The sequence below is a fragment of the Euphorbia lathyris genome, chromosome 7 (genome assembly GCF_963576675.1).
Source record: "Euphorbia lathyris chromosome 7, ddEupLath1.1, whole genome shotgun sequence".
In the NCBI taxonomy this organism is placed as follows: domain Eukaryota; kingdom Viridiplantae; phylum Streptophyta; class Magnoliopsida; order Malpighiales; family Euphorbiaceae; genus Euphorbia; species Euphorbia lathyris.
Genome location: NC_088916.1, coordinates 77,023,606 through 77,042,449, shown reverse-complemented (window position 1 = coordinate 77,042,449; position 18,844 = coordinate 77,023,606). Strand labels below are relative to the sequence as shown.

The 18,844-nt window shown below is 40.8% G+C and overlaps 1 protein-coding gene across 1 annotated transcript; it reads left to right on the top strand.

Moving 5' to 3' along the window:
- Positions 1–5,175: 5,175 nt before the first annotated feature.
- Positions 5,176–9,958, top strand: LOC136235646 (GDSL esterase/lipase ENOD8-like). Its single transcript, XM_066025478.1, has 4 exons — positions 5,176–6,128; positions 8,362–8,629; positions 9,370–9,534; positions 9,632–9,958. The coding sequence occupies exons 1-3, from the start codon at positions 5,979–5,981 to the stop codon at positions 9,384–9,386; spliced, it is 435 nt and encodes a 144-aa protein (XP_065881550.1). The 5' UTR covers positions 5,176–5,978; the 3' UTR covers positions 9,387–9,534; positions 9,632–9,958.
- Positions 9,959–18,844: the final 8,886 nt, after the last annotated feature.

Below are 18,844 nucleotides of genomic sequence, written 5' to 3'. Positions count from 1 at the left end.
AACCCAGTGGGAAAAAACTCATAAAAGGAAAAAGAGTACTCGTCATTTCCCTTAACTACTCAGCCTGTTTGTATAGGCGCAAGTTCTCTAGATTCCAGGTGCACGGAAGCTTTTTGCCGCTCATTTCTTCTATTTCAAAAGTTGCGGGTCCCAACTTCTTGGACACCCTGTAAGGCCCAACCCAATTGACACCTAATTTTCCTTTGCCTTCTCTGGATTGTATTTTGTCCGCCTTTTTCAAGACCAAGTCTTTCTCGTTGATTATCACCTTTCGCACCCTTCTGTCATGATACTTTTTGATTCTATTGCGATATACTGCCATTCGCATGTAAGCTTTTTCTCTTCGCTCCTCAACAGAATCCAATGCATCCTTAACATTGATAGGATTTTGGGTGGCGCAGTAATAAATTACCCTGTCTGTAGGTGACTTGACTTCAACAGGAAGAACTGCTTCGGCCCCATAAACCAGCGAGAAGGGTGTTTCGCCTGTCGCTGCCTTCACCGAAGTTCTGTATGCCCATAACATATGCGGTATCTCATCCACCCAATCCGTTTTCTTATCACCGAGTCGCTTCTTGATGCCCTGAATCATGGCTCTGTTGGTAACCTCTGTCATACCATTCGATTGGGGATGATTCACGGAGGAAAAATGATTCTTGATCCCCATGCTTTCGCAATATGCTTTGAATTTGACACAGTTGAACTGGGTACCATTATCGGTTATGAGCATTTGCGGGATTCCAAACCGCATGATAATGTTCTCTCGTAAGAACTCGATCATTCGCTCAGGTGTTTGAGCGGTTACTGCCTCTGCTTCTACCCATTTGCTGAAGTGGTCCACCGCGACTACCAAGTACTTCCTTTTCCTTGTTGCTTCTGGGAATTGGCCCACTATATCGATCCCCCACGTTGCGAATGGCCACGCCGTCATTATAGTGACTTGTTCGGCTCCAGGGACATGCTTTTCATTCGCATGGACTTGACAGCTGTGACATTCCGCTACCATTTTCTGGGAATCCTCCACCACTTTTGGCCAATAATATCCCATCAACTTGACTTTTCTTGCCAACGTTGCGGATGCCTCATGTGCACCGCAAATTCCTTCATGGAGTTCTCTCAGCACGTAATCTCCTTCGTTGCGGCTAATACATTTCAGCCATGGACATGTATATGATTTTCGGTACAAAGTCCCATCTCGAATTGAGTATCTCGATGACTGCCCAATTAGCTTTCTGGCCAAATTTTTATCAACCGACAAATCTCCATTTTCCAGATATTGGCGGATGGGCATTCGCCAATCTTCATCATCTTCTAGCTCTTCGATGACCATAATCTGATCGGCTTCGAATGCTGGTGACGACCTTATTTCCAAATTATATGCTTTTTGACTCCATGGGTCCCTACTTGCCGCTGCTTTTGCCAACTCGTCAGCCTTCGTATTCTGGCCCCTTGGAACATGCACCATCTCCCAGATGATTCCTTTATGTGTTAATTCCTGTGTCAATCTACTAACAACCTGATGATATTTGACCAGATCTTCCTGTTTCACCAGATAATTCTTTATGATCTGATTTATCATAAGCTTAGAGTCGCTGTAGATTACCACTCTTTCTGGCATAAGCTCGTTAATCAATTTCAATCCGCATATCATTGCCTCATATTCTGCAGCATTGTTAGTAGTTTTGAATGTTAACTTTGCTGCATAGTACAGGCGAATAACGTCCGGACCTTTGATAACGACTCCCAGTCCAGCCCCATCTACGGATAATGCTCCATCTGTGAACATACTCCACTCTTCTTTTTGTATTTTTGGACATTCGTTTTCATCCCACGTGAACTCATTCACGAAATCGGCAAGTACTTGAATTTTTAAAGCTGGTCTTCCTTCATAACGAATGTCGAATTCTCCCAAGCGAATTGACCATTTCATTAATCGTTCGGATGCGTCAGGTTTCTGCAATACCTTTCGCATTGGGATTCCAGTTCTCACAATAATAGTATGCACCTGGAAGTATGGCTTCAACCTAGCCGCCGTGGTTATCACCGCGAGAGCCATTTTATCTAACCTCGAATATCGAAGTTCTGCATCCTTTAAGACTTTACTCACATAGTACACCGGATATTGTTGCCCTTCTTCTTCTCGCACCATTACGGTGCATATCGCCGTGCTGGTGACGGATACATAAAGAAATAAATCTTCTCCATCCACTGGCCTGCTCATCAAGGGCGGATAACATAGTAATCGTTTTATCCCCTCGAATGCTTCTTGACAATCCGGCGTCCACTCGAAGGACTTAGATTTTTTGATGGCATTGTAGAAAGGTAGACATCTTCTAGCAGAGCATGATATGAATCGCCCTAATGCCACCAACCGCCCATTGAGTCGTTGTACTTCTCTTATGCTCCTTGGAGTCTTCATCTCCATCACCGCCTTAACCTTCTCAGGATTCGCCTCAACTCCCTTGCCACTAACAATAAAACCCAGGAATTTTCCTGCTCTCGCTCCAAACGTGCATTTCTCTGGGTTTAATTTGAGGCCATATTTGATCAATACTTCCAGAATTTCTTTAATATCCTGCGGATGATCTTGCATTTTTTTGCTTTTAATGATCATGTCATCTACATAAATCGAGAAGTTCTCACCTGATTTGTCTGAAAATATCTTGTTCATCATCCGCTGATATGTTGCTCCCGCATTTTTCAGTCCAAAGGGCATCACCTTGAAGCAATAAGTCGCCTGATGAGTTATGAATCTCATCCGCTTTCTCCATTGGTATCTGGTGGTAACTGGATTTCACATCGGTGAATGACAAAGCTTCAAATCCCGCAGTCCCATCTACCAAATCTTTGAAGTCTACACACATTCTGTACGTTCCATTTGGCTTCTTAACCAATACCACATTGGCTAGCCATTCTGGATAGGTGACTTCTCGGATTGCATTTGATTTTAGCAAATCTGCTACGGCTTTTTCAATCGCCTTCTGTCGTTCTGGCGCATGCCCCCTCTTTTTCTGCCGCACCGGGGTTGCACTTTTATCCACATTCAGTCGATGTGTTGCTATTTCTGGGCTTATCCCCTTCAGCACTTCATCTGGTGCGGCGAATGCCGACTCGCATTGGATCAACACGTCGGTAATGGCCTTCTCCATTTCTTCTGATAGTTCTGCTGCTATCTGTACTTTCTTGTCATCTGAAATGGCGAATAACTCTGTTTCTCCTCATCATGAATCCCCAACTGGTTGAATGCAGTTCGAGTAACAACGCATCCGCATGCGGCTCCGCGATTCGCGCAAATGGATAATTGAGGGCATCCCCCCTACTTGTGTTGCTTTTTCACTGTTCACGGCGAGATCTTTTTGTTGGGGGCTCATAGATTCCGCCAGCTATTACGTTAATCACTCCCTTTTTCTGCTTCTTTTCTGGTCTTGCTTCTGTTTCATGTGGGACTATTGTTTTGTCATCAGTTGCTTCTTGTCTAACAAATTGACTTAGCTTGCCTCTCTCGATCACCTTTTCGATCTCCCTTTTCAATTCATAGCAATCATTCGTATCATGGCCATTCAATCTGTGGAACCTGCAGTATTTATTAGGATACCGCCCCAAACTGGTTCGAACTTTCGCCTCGGGAAACTGCACATCTTTCTTTAAGGGGTTCTTTTCAATCCAAAGTAACACCTCATGGCGAGTCGTGTTCAATGGTGTTTGATGTCCCCCTCCTTGAAAGGAGCGATCACTTTTTCGGACAAAATTACCCTTGGAATGGGTTTGATTTTGATGGCGCCGATTGTCTGAAGTGGATCTAGCCGCATCTCTCTCTCGCCTGGTTTGAGCTCTATGCTCCCTGTTAACATCATCCACCTCCATGAATTCCTTTGCTATTTTCATTAGTTCGGCCACCGTACGTGGTTTATTGCAAATGATTTCCTCCCGCATGCTCCAGTCTGTGGTTCCGTCTGCCATTATGTTGCGAATGCTCACGATATCTGGATTCTGTAACCGCACCAGGATATCATTAAATGCCACGACAAATTCCCTCAGCGAAGTGTAATTTCTCTGTTTGATCTCTTTTAGCTGTCTGTCCGTCACGTCCGCTGCTTTACAACCTACAAACTTTGCACAGAAATCACGACTGTACTGAGTCCAGTTGTGAATGGATTCGGTGGGTAGAGATCGGAACCAATCGGATGCTGCTCCACCCAAAGTGGTCGAGAACAATCGACAAATTATGCTTTCGCTTGCTCCTGCAACATCCATTAACTCTCTATAGTTCCTGACATGCGCCTCAGGGTCAGAATTTGGATCCCCGTAGTATTTAGGTATCGCCGGTGCTTTTATTCTGTGATCTGGAATAAATTCCCGCAACGATGGGGCAAAAGGCGAATCACTCTGCACCACTGCTCTCGCCCTAGGGGTGTACCCCGTTCGCTCCATCATGTTTCGCAGTTGATCTTCCAATTCAGTATTGGGTTCCCGCCGAACTTCTTCCATCCGCTGCTGGTGAATTCTGGGTGATATCCACCTGCCATACTGCGTTGACACTTGTTCTCGTTGTGGGTCTAACCGCTGTCTAGTTATAGGATCAAAATTCCAAGTGTGCTCCCGCCCAGACATATTTGCTCCAGATGTCATCAACTCTGAATGTCTGTGAACAAAGGGCTCCGTTTGTTGTAGCGAAAAAATTCCTTGCATTCGTGACATCGGTTGGGATGCTTGCCAGGTCGGATGGATCGTCATATTAGGATCTTGGTGCAAGTAGTTGCCTGGATTGTTATGTGGTGTCATGCGACTACTCTGACCCACCCGATTTGTCTCTCGAGATGACTGCGGAAGCGTAGATACGGCAGAAATAGTTGATGGTTGTGTCGAGGTGACAACGGGTTCTTGAAGGGCAGCCGCTACGGCGGTATTGTGATCAGCGATTGCAGTTAATAAACTAATCATTCGATCTCCAGCCGCTTGGCTCATATTCGCAGCCAAGACCTGTCCTGCCATCTGTACGAAATCACTATTAGACATCTCCATCTCAGTTTGCACTTGGACCTCTAATAATGGACTCAACTGTCCTGAAGGATTCGACGAGCTGGGTATCACAGGCTGCGAATTCACAGTCCGTGGACCTCTTGAGTTCATGCTAGCTGATCTTCTTGTAACTCCGGTTGTTCGTGATGGTTCTGACATGTTCTTGGTGTACCTTTAACCAGATGTTGGTAAAAAAGGTCCACGCTCACCGCACCAATTGATAACTTGCCGAATTTGAGTGGATAATCCTCGTAGTAATAACCTGCAAAACAAAACCGGAGACAATCTCCGGGAAAACTCTCCGACGATCAAGTCAGTTTTATATGGAATTTAGCAGGTCGGTAATTGTATAGAGGATTAAAAATGCGAAACTACCTGTCTCCTAGCTTCCTTATTTCTTTTATAAGCACCTCTAGGTAACCGCCTTCGGCGGTTACTCCTCCTGTGCCACGTCCCCCACGTAGTCATGTACGTGGTCCTTTATAACCGTTTCTCTGAGTGGGTGGTTTTAGTGTCTTATTAGGATTTCGGGCGGTTAGCCCTTTCCTTTATTAGGAGCCCGTTCAACTTGAACCATGGGCTTAATTTATAGTGGGTTGGGCCCGTGTTTTGGATTCGGCCGAGTTGGCTTCGTGAATCATCAAAATTTAATAAATCATTGATTTAAAAATTGAACAAATTGAACCTTAATCAATAAAAATAAAATAGTTTAGTGGTATCACTTAATGGTTAAAGAACAAAAGTATATTATTCAAATCTCACATCTTACATCCAAAACACAATAATATTTTTTAATATATAAAAAATTTAAGACGGGTAACGGGTACCGGGTACCCTGGGGGGTCTTTCCATACCTGTCCCATACCCTTTTATACAGGGTACGGATAGTCCTATTAGGATCGGGTAGTGTCGGGTACCCGCGGGTAGAGTACCCGTTACCATCCGTATTTGCAGAACTAATGCCAAAGGAGGAATATTTTTCCAAAGCATTATATATGTTTGACATTGGCCAAAATGATATTGGGGTTGGACTTTTAACTGGAAAGTCAATTCAAGAAGTCAATGCCTCTATCCCAGATATCATCAATCGGTTTTCAGCAACTGTTCAAGTAAGTATATATCTCTCTATTTTCAAGTTTTCATATAACATAAGGTTTTTATGTTATAATTTGTATGCATTCCAATTTTTAATTTATCACATTAATTTCTTCATCAATTATAATAATATAACACATATGATTCGTTTCGTTCACATGTTCATGTTTGTTGATAGGTATGTTAGTTGATTTTTCTGCTAAAAACAATTGTTTCGAAATTTACACTTATTTATCTACTGTTTAGAATTAAAATGCAAAAAGTTGTTTGAAAAAATAAATATCAAATTCGACTTATTTGTTATGTCTCAAGAAATCATTTGAACCAAAAGTTTAACTAATAGTTAGATGATAGTTTTATTATGATCTCTGACACACTTCTACACGTCAATGCTTCCTATAGTTGAAGCGACTTGGTCTAAAAATCTCTGGTATCATACCAACAGGCCATTTGAACTAAAACCTTGTAAACAAAGACCTAACTCAGCCTAATAAATATCTTAAAGAGATAGAGTTGTCTCACACGTATAAGGAAGCATATAGCTCTCTAATTAAACAATGTAAGATGTTTAACACGTCCCCTTCATGCCTAATTCATTAGGTGTGTGACGCTAATACCAGCGGAAGCCCCAATATTTAATACTATGGTTCTGATTAGGGATGATAGGTACGGTACCTGCGGGTAGTGTCAATCTCAAACTCTTACCCATTGATTTTTTAATTAACCGTACTTGTCTCATTACTCTAACAAGTATACTTTTTGCATCTCATACACATCCCATTTAATTCGCGGGCACCCTTACACGTTAAGAATCAATACATAAAACAAAAAATAGTACAAATTGAACCTTAGCTTAATGATATCACTCAGTAGTTGAAGACCAAAAAGTTAGAGTTCATCTCACATCTTACATCTAAAAAAATAATATTTTTTAATATATAAAAGATTTATGATGGGTACCGGGTACCTTGAGGGTATTCACATACTCGTCTCATACATGTCACGGGTAATAGTTTTGATCTCATACTCGTTTTATATTCTTTTATATAGGATACAGATAGTCCCATTAGGATTCAGTAGTACCGGGTACCTACAAGTATAGTACCCCTTGCTATCTCTAACTCTGATACCGTGTAAATAAATGTTAACCCACTCCAAAAGATACATTAAAGGGAGAGAATTATCTACCTATTTTAATGTTTAGCTAATAGTTCAATGTTTGCGATTATGATTGATCTGTTGTGGATATAGACTGTTGATTTATGATTTAGAAACAACTGTTAATAACTAATTTCAAAGAAAAATCAGCTAATATCTACTAGCTATCAGTAACACATTAAATAGTAAACAACAAACTGAGCTAAACGAGTCTTATAATCATAGCTAAAATTGGATAGATTGGAAGTGTCAAAATCCTTTCTTTTTCCTATAATTTTATTTATTTTTGTGCATGATAATAAAATATTAGTTTAATACATCATTTGTTTGGAACTTGTCCAAAAAGTTTGATTGGCTCTCTGAATTTTGAAAGTATATTGATAGCCCCTCAACTTGTATAAAATGTTCAGTTAGCCCTCTAAATTTGTGTAAAAATATAATCAATTAATCACTCGGTTGAAAAAAAAAGTTAAATATGGAAGATATATTAACGGCGTGTTAAAAATGGTAAAACGACCAAACCCAAGTATGCAGTTTTAATATTAGAGAAGACAAGTAAGAACTTTCCTTTTAATCTATTCTGTGAATTGTGTAATAACGTTATAAGGCGCGTGCAACACATCTTCCGCATGTAGTTTACTTCTTTGCAACTGAGTGAGTAATTGATTACATTTTACACAAGTTCAGAAGACTAACTGAATATCTTATGCAAGTTGAGAGAGCTATTGGAACACTTTAAAAGTTCAGTCTTTTTGGACAAGTTCAGAAAGCAAAATGATGTATTTGTCATGGAACTGTTTTAACTAAAAGCTCAAGCTGATAGTTAAGGTCCAATCATAACACATCCCCACACGCAAATGCCCATTGGGCTTGTAGCATGCATAATACAGGCTCATCCAGCTATGTGTTTTTAATTCCACACATTAATGAGGTTGCCAGGACTCGAACCCTCGACTGTTTGGTCCTAGAGGCTCTAATACCATGTCATGCAATCGATTGAACTAAAATGTCATGGAACCGATTGAACTAAAAACTCGAACCGATAGTTAATCCAACCGTATTAAGCCTAAATTATGTGTTTATTTGCAGAATGTATACAAATCTGGAGGTAGATCATTCTGGATATTTAATATAGCACCACTTGGTTGTCTGCCATATGTATTGGTCAAATTTCCTTCTGAAAAAGATGAAGCTGGCTGTGCTCTAATTTACAACCAAATAGCTGAATACTTCAATTTCAAGTTGAATGAGTATGAGTCAATTGTTCAACTCAGGATCAATTACCCTTTAGATACATTTGTCTATGTTGACATCTACTCAATCAAGTATTCTCTCTTCACTTCACCACAACAATACGGTAAGTAACTTATATTTTCGTATATTCGATTTAATATATTTAGCTCTCGATTAATTATGATTACGCACATTGAGTTTTTGGCGATTAAGAAGAAGGAATATCAAATTCGATTGAAAATGCATAGCTTGTTTCATCTCCTTATGACATATGACACTTTTTTCGGATAGAAATGAGTTTTTTATATGTTTGATATGGATATAAGAGATGGATAATGACACTATTTGATATGGATATAGATCGTGTAGTTTTAATCGAGTTTGAAAATTCTTAATACGTGCGATTATAATTGATCAAGACTAAAAAGTCAAATTGAAGTGTCGTGTCCGTTGTGAAGGGTCGTATCTTCTGCGAAGGGACGTTTCTATCCACCCGAACGAACGCGTTTCGTCGAAAAAGAATGTGTATGAATGGCTCTCCAGGAATTTTTGAACTTGCCGAGAATGGGGGAGCAAATATTTGGTCTTCGAAAATGTCAAGGGAAGAAGCTAGCGACACGGAGTATTTTCCGTTTCTTTGACTTCGTCCTCGTCATCGTTTTGGCGTGTTTGATCTTCGTCGTCTTTGACTCCTTTTGTAGGGTTTTTCTTCTGTTTTTAACCTCTTTTCGTTCCTATTTGGATTTTACCAAATATTTAGGTTCCTTGCAAGAAAGAAACATATTCGAAAGTAAAAGTATTCTAAACAGGTATAAATAGTATGAATTTGAAGCAAAACTGATGTAAATATTAATGATATTTTAGGTATATTTTGGGCTTAACAACAGCCTGAGGAGATGGCGAATGCTGTGGAGATGGATGGAGATGACTCTATGCCTCCTCAGAGTACATCCTCTGTGCGAGTACCTACTAAGACCATACCGAGGGGTCATGACGGACGTTTTGCTTCTACAGCAGGGTCGTCTTCGGGTGAGAAATTTAAATTTAATTATTATTATGTGATTTATTCGTGATTATTAGAAAATATATGAATATTCTGAAATGAGTTTACTGTAATTTCAAGTAGCAGCAAGCGCTCGAGGAGTGATGGAGAGGATGACTGGATCGTGAAGACCCCGGTTCCTGGGGGTCCATCTGATGGTCTTGTGATCCCGAGCTTCTTGGGACATATTGCCCATGCTATCTGGAGCGGGCAGGATAGGGGCCTCCTCAGGTGTCAGACATGCTCAATATATTGTGGAAGTTGTGTGTATGGTACGGTGGTGCTTCTAAGCAGATCCAGACGCGTATAGAGTCATCTGGATTGTCCCATTTGTTGAAACACATTTCCATATGATTTTGATTTGACAAAATTATTTAAGTTAACTCATGATTAAGGGACAATTAAATTTAAGTGCTTTGATTTAATTGTACTAATATGTTTGTTCAATGTTGAGTATAAATATAAATGTAAATGGAAATAAAAAGTAAGACAGGACGAAGTCAGCATGAGAACACAGCACAAGCTGAGTGAAGTACAACTCAGCGTGACAGAAGATAAGTCATCTTCAGAACAGAAGCTTAAAGATCAAGCTAATCAACAAAGCTGAGTGGAACGGAACTCAGTATCAAAAGTAGAGAAGTCTTCCTAAGAATCATATGTTACAGAACGAAGCTGACCATGAAAGTTGAGTGAAAGAGAACTCAGTATCGGAATTGGCAACAATCAAGGACAACGACTATCGAAGTCAAGCTGAGTAATCCTTAGGACAGCGCGGATGATCCGTTTGCTAGAAGACAAGATCCGACAACTGTCTGCACCAATAATAGAAACCTTGAGATTACGCAAAAGCCAATTTCGAGATGCATGGGTCAACTGTTCTTCTGCTAAAAGACAAACTGGCATAAAAAGACGAAACCTGCGAGAAGAAGACAAGTCTGACGCCTGCGAAATTCAGACGACAGGATTGGCCTGCAAATCTGAAGCTGACCAGAACTTATCATCGGAAGAAGTCGTTTGAATCCAACGGATAGTTTCAGATTCAAATCATTAGACCTCAGACTTCAACTATAAAAGGACAAGCTCATTCTTGGATCCTTTGTCGATCATCAAAACAAAAGGAGAAAAGAATATACATACAAAAGCATACAAAAACAAGAAAGAGATCTCACACCAAATTTCTATTCCTGTGTAAAAGCTATATTGATTTTGTAATCATCTAAAGTGTTCTTCATTCGAAAGGAACAATTTTGTATCAATTGTAATAGTTGAGAGAGTGGTGCTGAGTACTCGGTTTTAAGTACTCAGCGGTAGAGAAATCTAAGTGTTGGGTTATAGCACTTAGTAGGAGTTGAGTAGACGAATAGAGGACGATACTCTTGCATATTCAACTGCCTTGTAAACGGTTTGTGCTCTACCTTTAAAGAGCTCAGTATTAGATTTAAAAAGTCCGGAGGGATTCTGGGGACTGGACGTAGGCGGAGAGGCCGAACCATGATAAGTCGTGCTGAGTAATCTCTAACTCTCTTTCCATATATATCTGTATGTGTTTCTTGTTATATTTACTCAGTATATAAATTTTTTAAGCTGACACTGAGTAAATCAGAGTGCTGAGTTCGAAGCTGACCATAAAGAGTGTCATTTCCCAACTCACAAGTAAAACAGTTCTAGTCAGTATCTGACTAAAGCCGTCTTACACCTCACTCGGCCGCGCTGACCAAAAGCTGAGTTGCGAAACTCAAAGAATTGAATTAAGTCAGCGTAATCAAAACGAAAAAGTTATATTAGTTCCTAACCCCCCCCTGGAACTAATCACTAGGGACCAACAAGTGGTATCAGAGCTATATAGCTCACTACTCAAAGATTTAACAATCTTGAGCTGATCCTGATAAATGGCTGAGAACAGCACTCGTTTCCTTCCTGGGAACCAAACAACACAGATACTCCCAGAGGGATTATCAATTAGTCGGCCTCCCCTATTCTTTAGTTCAAATTATACATTCTGAAAGAATAGGATGAAGAACTTTATTCAAGCCACAAACATGAGTGCATGGCTTGCAATAGTTCAAGGCCCATACGTGCCTTATAAAACTGTTAACAATGAGAAAGTTGTTAAGAGTGAAACTGAGTGGTCAGAAGATGACCTAAGAAAATTACAAAATAATGCTTCGGTTATCAATATGCTTCACTGTGCTCTAGATGATGCAGAGTACAATAAAATTTCAGGGTGTGAGTCAGCACAGGAGATTTGGAAAAAGCTTGAAGTAACCTATGAAGGTACAAGCAAGGTCAAGGAATCAAATGTGAACTAACATATGAGATTATATGAGCTGTTCGAGATGAACGACAATGAGGACATCTCTGGAATGAACGCTAGATTCACCAACATCATAAATGAGCTGAAAAGACTCGGCAAGAACTTCACTGAAGAAGAACAGGTGAAGAAAATCTTGAGAAGTCTGCCCAAGAGCTGGCAAGCTAAGAAAACGGCTGTGGAGGAAGCCCAAGACTTGACCACATATAAGTATGACGAGCTGATCGGATCTCTGCTGACTCATGAGATTTCGATGAAAAACTTTGAAGAAAAAGAGAAGTCAGAGGACAAGAAACAAAAATCACTTGTCATGAAAGCTGACTCATCAAATGATGAGGAAATGGCCATGTTCACAAGAAAGATGAAGAAGCTATTCAGAAAGAATGAAAAGAACAGCAAGAGGCCATTCAGAAGAGGCGATAGGTACAAAGCTGAGTCCAGTGACAAATACAAAAGGGACAGCTCCAAGTCCGTCATTTGCTTTGAATGCCATCAAACTGGGCACATTAAGTCAAGCTGCCCTAATCTGAAGAAAGAAAAGAAGGGAAGCAAAAAGGGAATGGTAGCCACATGGAGTGACAGTGATGAGTCAACCTCATCAGAAGCTGATGCAAGTGAAACAGCAAATATATGCTTCATGGCTGATGACACTGCGGACCGCTGCCAATCTGAGCATGCTGACCTCTCAGATGACACTGACCAAGAGGACCACTCAAATGAGGTAACATCTTTGCTCTTGCTTAGAAATGAAATGGTTAACGCCCTGAGTGATCTATATACATTGACTAAAAAGTGTAACAAGAAAATAAAAGCACTCAGCAGGCGGTGTGACGAGATTGAAGAGGTCAAACTCAGTGACCTTTGATATCTCCTCCAAGATAACTCAACTTTGCATGACAACATGGAAATCATGCACAAGTTTGTCTCAGAAGTCCAATCAGATTCAAAGAATTTGAGAAAGGATGTGACAAACCTACAGAACCAAATAAAAGGTTCAACAAAAAAATCCCATGCTAAGTACTCAGGTACTGGTCAGCGTAGACAGTTCACTCAATGTGACTGTTGTGGGAAAAGGGGACACACAACAGATGTGTGTTGGTATAACAAGCGGAGTGTCCAATGTGACTTCTGCGAAAAGAAAGGACATACCACTAAAGTATGTTGGCATGCTCAGCACAATGGTGCTGAACAAAAACTAAGTCACCCTAAAAGGGTAACTCATTGTGACTTCTATGGTAAACAAGGCCACGCCATAAAAGTATGCCGTCACAAATTAAAACATGACTTTGCACCTGTTTATGCTAACCCACGAGGACCCAAAAAGAATTGGGTACCTAAAGATGAATAATTTAAAACGCAGGTGAGCTTGAAATGCATGGAGAAGTCAAAGCTTTGGTATATTGACAGCGCATGCTCAAGGCATATGACTGGTGATGAAACTCATTTCATCACACTTGAGCTTAAACGGGGTGGTAACGTAAGCTTTAGAGACAATAAGAAGGGTAAGATAGTAGGGTCAAGTACTATCGGAGGTAATCCCACTATTGAGTCAGTCTCCTTAGTTAAGGGTCTCAAATACAATCTATTGAGCGTAGCTCAGCTGTGTGACAGCGGCAGACAGGTTGTATTTGATGCTACCCAGTGTCGGATACTCGAGAGTAAAATAAACAATTTGATTTTAACTGCCCCTCGTGTTGACAATCTATATATGTTGAGTTTAGAAAAACAGTTTTCCAAAAAAATATGCTTAGTGTCTAAAGAGGATACCTCCTGGCTATGGCATAGAAGACTTGGTCATGTAAGCATGGACCTTCTTGCCAAACTAGCTAGAAAGCAATTAGTTGAGGGATTGCCCAAATTAAAATCTGAAAAAATCAATTATGTAATGCTTGTCAGCAGGGTAAACAAACAAAAAAAGTCTTTTCAAAGTAAAAATATTGTCTCAACCAAGAGACCATTGGAATTACTACATTTGGACCTTTTCGGACCTATCCAGCCACTCAGCTTGGGCAGTAAGAAATTCTCCTTAGTCATTGTAGACGATTTCTCTCGGTATACTTGGATCATCTTGCTGAGTAGCAAGGATGAAACATTTGAGATGTTCACTACATTGATTAAAAAGCTTGAAAATGACAAAGACCTAAGAGTAGCTCATATTAGAAGTGACAACGACGGAGAATTCAAAAACCAACAGTTTGACGAATTCAATGAAGTCAGTGGCATTGACCATAACTTTTCTGCTCCTAGGACACCTCAACAAAATGGGGTTGTTGAAAGGAAGAACAGAACAATAGTTGAAATTGCTAGGACAATGCTGAGCGAAAATAGGCTTCCAAAGTATTTCTGGGGTGAAGTTGTTCACACAGCGTGCTATATACTCAATAGGGCTTTAGTTAGACCTATTCTCAAGAAAACCCCATATGAACTGTGGAATGGACGAAAGCCCAACATTGGCTACTTTCGTGCTTTTGGGTGTAAATGTTTTATACTCAATACAAAAGATAATCTTGCAAAATTTGATGCTAAAGCTGACGAAGCGATCTTTTTAGGGTACTCAACTAACAGTAAAACATATAGGGTGTATAATAAACGAACTCAGGTTGTAGAAGAGTCTGTCTATATAGAGTTCGATGAAACTGACCCTACAGGAAAGACAACTCAGTCCATCGAAGATGAACCAAGCTCAGCTTCCGCTAACCAAACAAGAGTCGCTGAGTCATCAGTACAAGGGCTGACCAAAGGTAAAAAGGAAACCAAAATTACCTTTGATGATCAATCTACTCCTGTAGACATTGTAGAAACACCTATTCTAGACAACTCGACATTACCCAAAGAAATAAAAATTCCAATAGGACATTCGGAGAAGTCCATTCTTGATGCCGCTGACAACAAGCTGATGACAAGAGATCAGCTTAGAAAGTATCTTGGAAATGTTGCATTCGTCTCAGTACAGGAGCCAAAGAACTTCTCAGAAGCTGAGCACGACGAACATTGGATCAATGCTATGCAAGAGGAGCTTGATCAATTCAAAAGAAATGAGGTATGGGATTTAGTACCTAAACCTAGGAATCAAAATACCATAGGAACTAAGTGGGTCTTTAGAAACAAACTAAATGAGCATGGCAATGTAGTCAGAAACAAGGCCCGACTTGTAGCCCAAGGCTATAGTCAGCAAGAGGGCATTGACTACGGTGAGACCTTCGCTCCTGTTGCTAGGTTAGAGGCTATACGAATATTGTGTGCATATGCAAGCTATATGAACTTTACACTATATCAAATGGATGTCAAAAGTGCTTTTCTTAATGGCTTTATAAACGAAGAGGTATATGTTAGTCAGCCTCCAGGGTTTAAAGATCCAAAACTTCCAAACCATGTTTATAAACTCAAGAAGGCCTTATATGGCCTGAAGCAAGCTCCAAGAGCTTGGTATGAGAGGTTGACCAACTTCCTGCTGACCAGGAATTATGTCAGAGGCAAAGCTGACACAACCTTGTTCATTAAGAAAAAGGGTAAAAATACCTTGCTAGCACAAATTTACGTAGATGATATAATCTTTGGTGCTACTGACGAATCTATGTGCAAAGAATTTAGCAAACAGATGCAAACTGAGTTCGAAATGTCTATGATGGGCGAACTCAACTTCTTCCTTGGTTTACAAATCAAGCAAGGAAAAAATGGCATCTTCATCAGTCAGTCCAAGTACGCCAAAGAAATGTTGAAGAAATTTGATATGGAAGAATGCAAGCCCATATCAACCCCAATGGGTACTGACACTATCCTTTGTGCTGACGAGAAAGGTAAGTCGGTAGATAGCAAGTTATATCGAGGTATGATTGGCTCTCTACTCTATCTTACTGCTAGTAGGCATGACATTCAGTACTCAGTATGCTATTGCGCTAGATATCAAGCTGACCCTAGAGAATCTCATCTTATAGCTGTAAAAGAATTTTCAGATATTTGCAGAGCTCAGTTAATGCAGGTTTATGGTATCCAAACACAAATGACTTCACACTCATTGGATACACTGATGCTGACTATGGACGGGACAAGCTAGAGCGTAAGAGCACTTCTGTAGGATGTCACTTCCTTGGAAGCTGTCTAGTGTCTTGGTTCAGTAAGAAGTAGTCATCAGTTGCCCTGTCCACAACTGAAGCTGAGTACATTGCTGCTGGAAGCTGTGTGGCCCAAGTCCTATGGATTAAGCAACAGCTTGAGGATTATGGTGTAAAAATAGAAACAATAGAGGTCAAGTGTGACAACAAGAGTGCCATTGACCTATCCAAAAATCCAATCCAACACAGCAGGATGAAGCATGTCAGCATAAGGCATCACTTCATCAGAGATCACGTACTCAAGGGTGAGATCAAGCTGACCTATGTTCCAACAGATGAACAACTTGCAGATATCTTTACTAAGCCTCTGGCTCGTGAGCAATTCAGCATACTCAGGGAAGCTATTGGTATGTGTAATCCCGTTCAATAAATTCTTGATCAATATTGACTGATTATACTATATGCCGAGTAGATATTGCATGCTAAGTAACTTACTCAAACTAAGCTAAAATGAATATCATAAAATCACTTTATGCTGACTAGACTTATACACTGAGTGATTATGTTAAGCTGAGTTACTAAGCACATGAATAAATCTTCTACGTAAAACTGACTACTCAGAATACCAAACGTTTAACATTATTAATTGTGAGTAAATATCTGTTGTATAATAAATGCTGGCACGCGTATTAATAGCCACCTAGGATGACGTAAGCGCAATAATTAGAAAACACACGCACCGATTATGTCATAAATGCCAGAATCATTATTGGTTGATTATCTCGAGGTCAAAACCGCCATCTCAACGACTCAGATCAATTCGACACCCCTATAAATAGTGGATGAATTCCCACTTCTACCTCTTTACACATAGAATTTCTGACAATCAAACTCTATCTCTCTAAATCATCCCAAACCTCTCAAAAATCTCTGAAGATCATGTCGGATTCTCAGAATATCTCCGGTACTGGTTACGACGATAACCGCTCTGATGAAAACCCTAAATCTCCTGCTCAGCAGGAATATAGCGAGACTCCCACCAAGTCTCAAGAGCATGGTCAGCATGACCAAACTCCGATCTAGAAACCTCACGCTGACCTAGCAACTTCCTCGAAAAAGAAACAGAAAAAGGATAAGGGGAAGAAACCGATGGAGCGTACCTACTCTCTAGTCTACAACAGCGTCGGGGGATACAAGGTTGACCATTCACGCTGGTTTTCGAAGGGATTTGTGGATGCTGAGAAACCATTCTGCGAATGGATCTCTAAAAACGGCTGGGCCGAACTCTTTTCCATTCGAGAAGCCACCTACCCAGAACTAGTAAAGGAATTCTACGCAAACTTGAGAGCCGCTGACGATGACAGGGATTACATGGTCACCAAGGTAAAAGGGAAAGAAATCTTTGTCAATCCTCCCTATCTTGCTACCCTGCTCAAGCTGACCAACAAAGGAGCCAAACTCAGAACCACCAATGACCACACCAAAATCGAATATCCCACTGAGTTTTGCAAACCCACCGGACATGTTGGGGAAATTGCTAGCACCTCCATAGGTCAGAATCAGAAGATGACCCATTACATCCTGACTAACTTCCTCTTCCCAAAGGTCAACTCCACATCCTCAGCGTCAAATTTTGAGCAATGCTTTATCTGGCATATGCTGACCTACAAACCACTCAACATGCCGGTCTTTCTAATTGGGGCTTTCCAACGGAGCACTGGCACTCTTAGGTTAGGCTCACTAATCACGAAAATTCTTAAAGTCTACCAAGTGAGTCTGGTAGAGGAAATCAACGTCTGGGGAACGGAGATTTCAGTTGGTATACTGTTCGGTCTAGCCTATGACCAACCGATAGTGCCCAAGAAAGGAAAGGGGGCTGCAGTTGAAGAAGGTCAGGATGGGCTAGTTAAAAAGGGAAAGAAACCCGCTGACCGTACTCGACAGGATAAAAAGAGAAAAGCTGACCTGGACACTAAGGACATTAACTCAGCGCCGAAAAAGCTCAGGATTATGTCCAAAGGCAAGAAAACTGAAGCTGAGCAAGGTCAGGTTGGACCCAAGTCAGCAGAAAACCTCAAAAGGCAAGTTGAGCCTGAGGAAGAAGAGAAAGAGACACACCCGAGCAGCCTCTGCGAAAGAAGAAGAAAATTTCCTCTGGGTTGAACCCCATCGAAGCACCTTCTCTTGCCACAATGATCTCTGAAGACTCACACTTTAAGAGGAGTCAAGGTATTGATCTCGAAAAACCACTCACTGACCAAGATGAAGAAGAGTTGGATAATCTCGAAGGTCAATTTAATGCTGAGGAGACAATAGAAGTTGAGCAACATGAGACAGTTAACACTGAGCAGGTTGAAGAACAAACTGAGCCAACAGCGAAGGATCACACTGACCTAGGGGTAAACTCACCTTCTGAATCTCTTGACTCTATTCCTGCTGACCCCTCTCCTCCAAAGGCTAAGAGATTCAAACGGCTCGGGAAAAAGGCTCATAAATCTCCAGTGATTGATCTTCTGGATGATTCCCCTCTACGAGATCCCATCACTGATCTCTCTGACATGCAATTCAAATTCTTCTCCAATCCCATTGAGTCTCCTTCACAGAAAATGCAGAAAAATCAAGCCTCTATTTCTCAAGCTGAGGAACAAGCCGATCCTCAAACTCCAGAAAATCCAATCTCTGCCAAGCAAGTGCTTGAAGTTCCTGCTACTCAAACAACTGGGTCAGCACCGGAAAAATCTGCTCGAGTCAGCTTTGAAATTCCTCAATCTCCAACTCCAATTCCAGCTGACACTGAGCAAGTAAATAATTATGCAGATCAACCTCTTCCAGCTCCGTTAACGCAGAACGCAAACCAGTCAGCTCCTAATCTGAATAAAAGTCCAGCCGCTGACCACGCTGGCACATCTGCTTCTGGACCGCACCAAACACAAG

Bases quoted from the DNA above. Each gene is read 5' to 3' on its own strand.
- LOC136235646 (XM_066025478.1), top strand. From the start codon at position 5,979: ATGCCAAAGGAGGAATATTTTTCCAAAGCATTATATATGTTTGACATT. The intron at 6,129-8,361 runs GTAAGTATATAT...GTTTATTTGCAG, and splicing joins GGTTTTCAGCAACTGTTCAA to AATGTATACAAATCTGGAGG.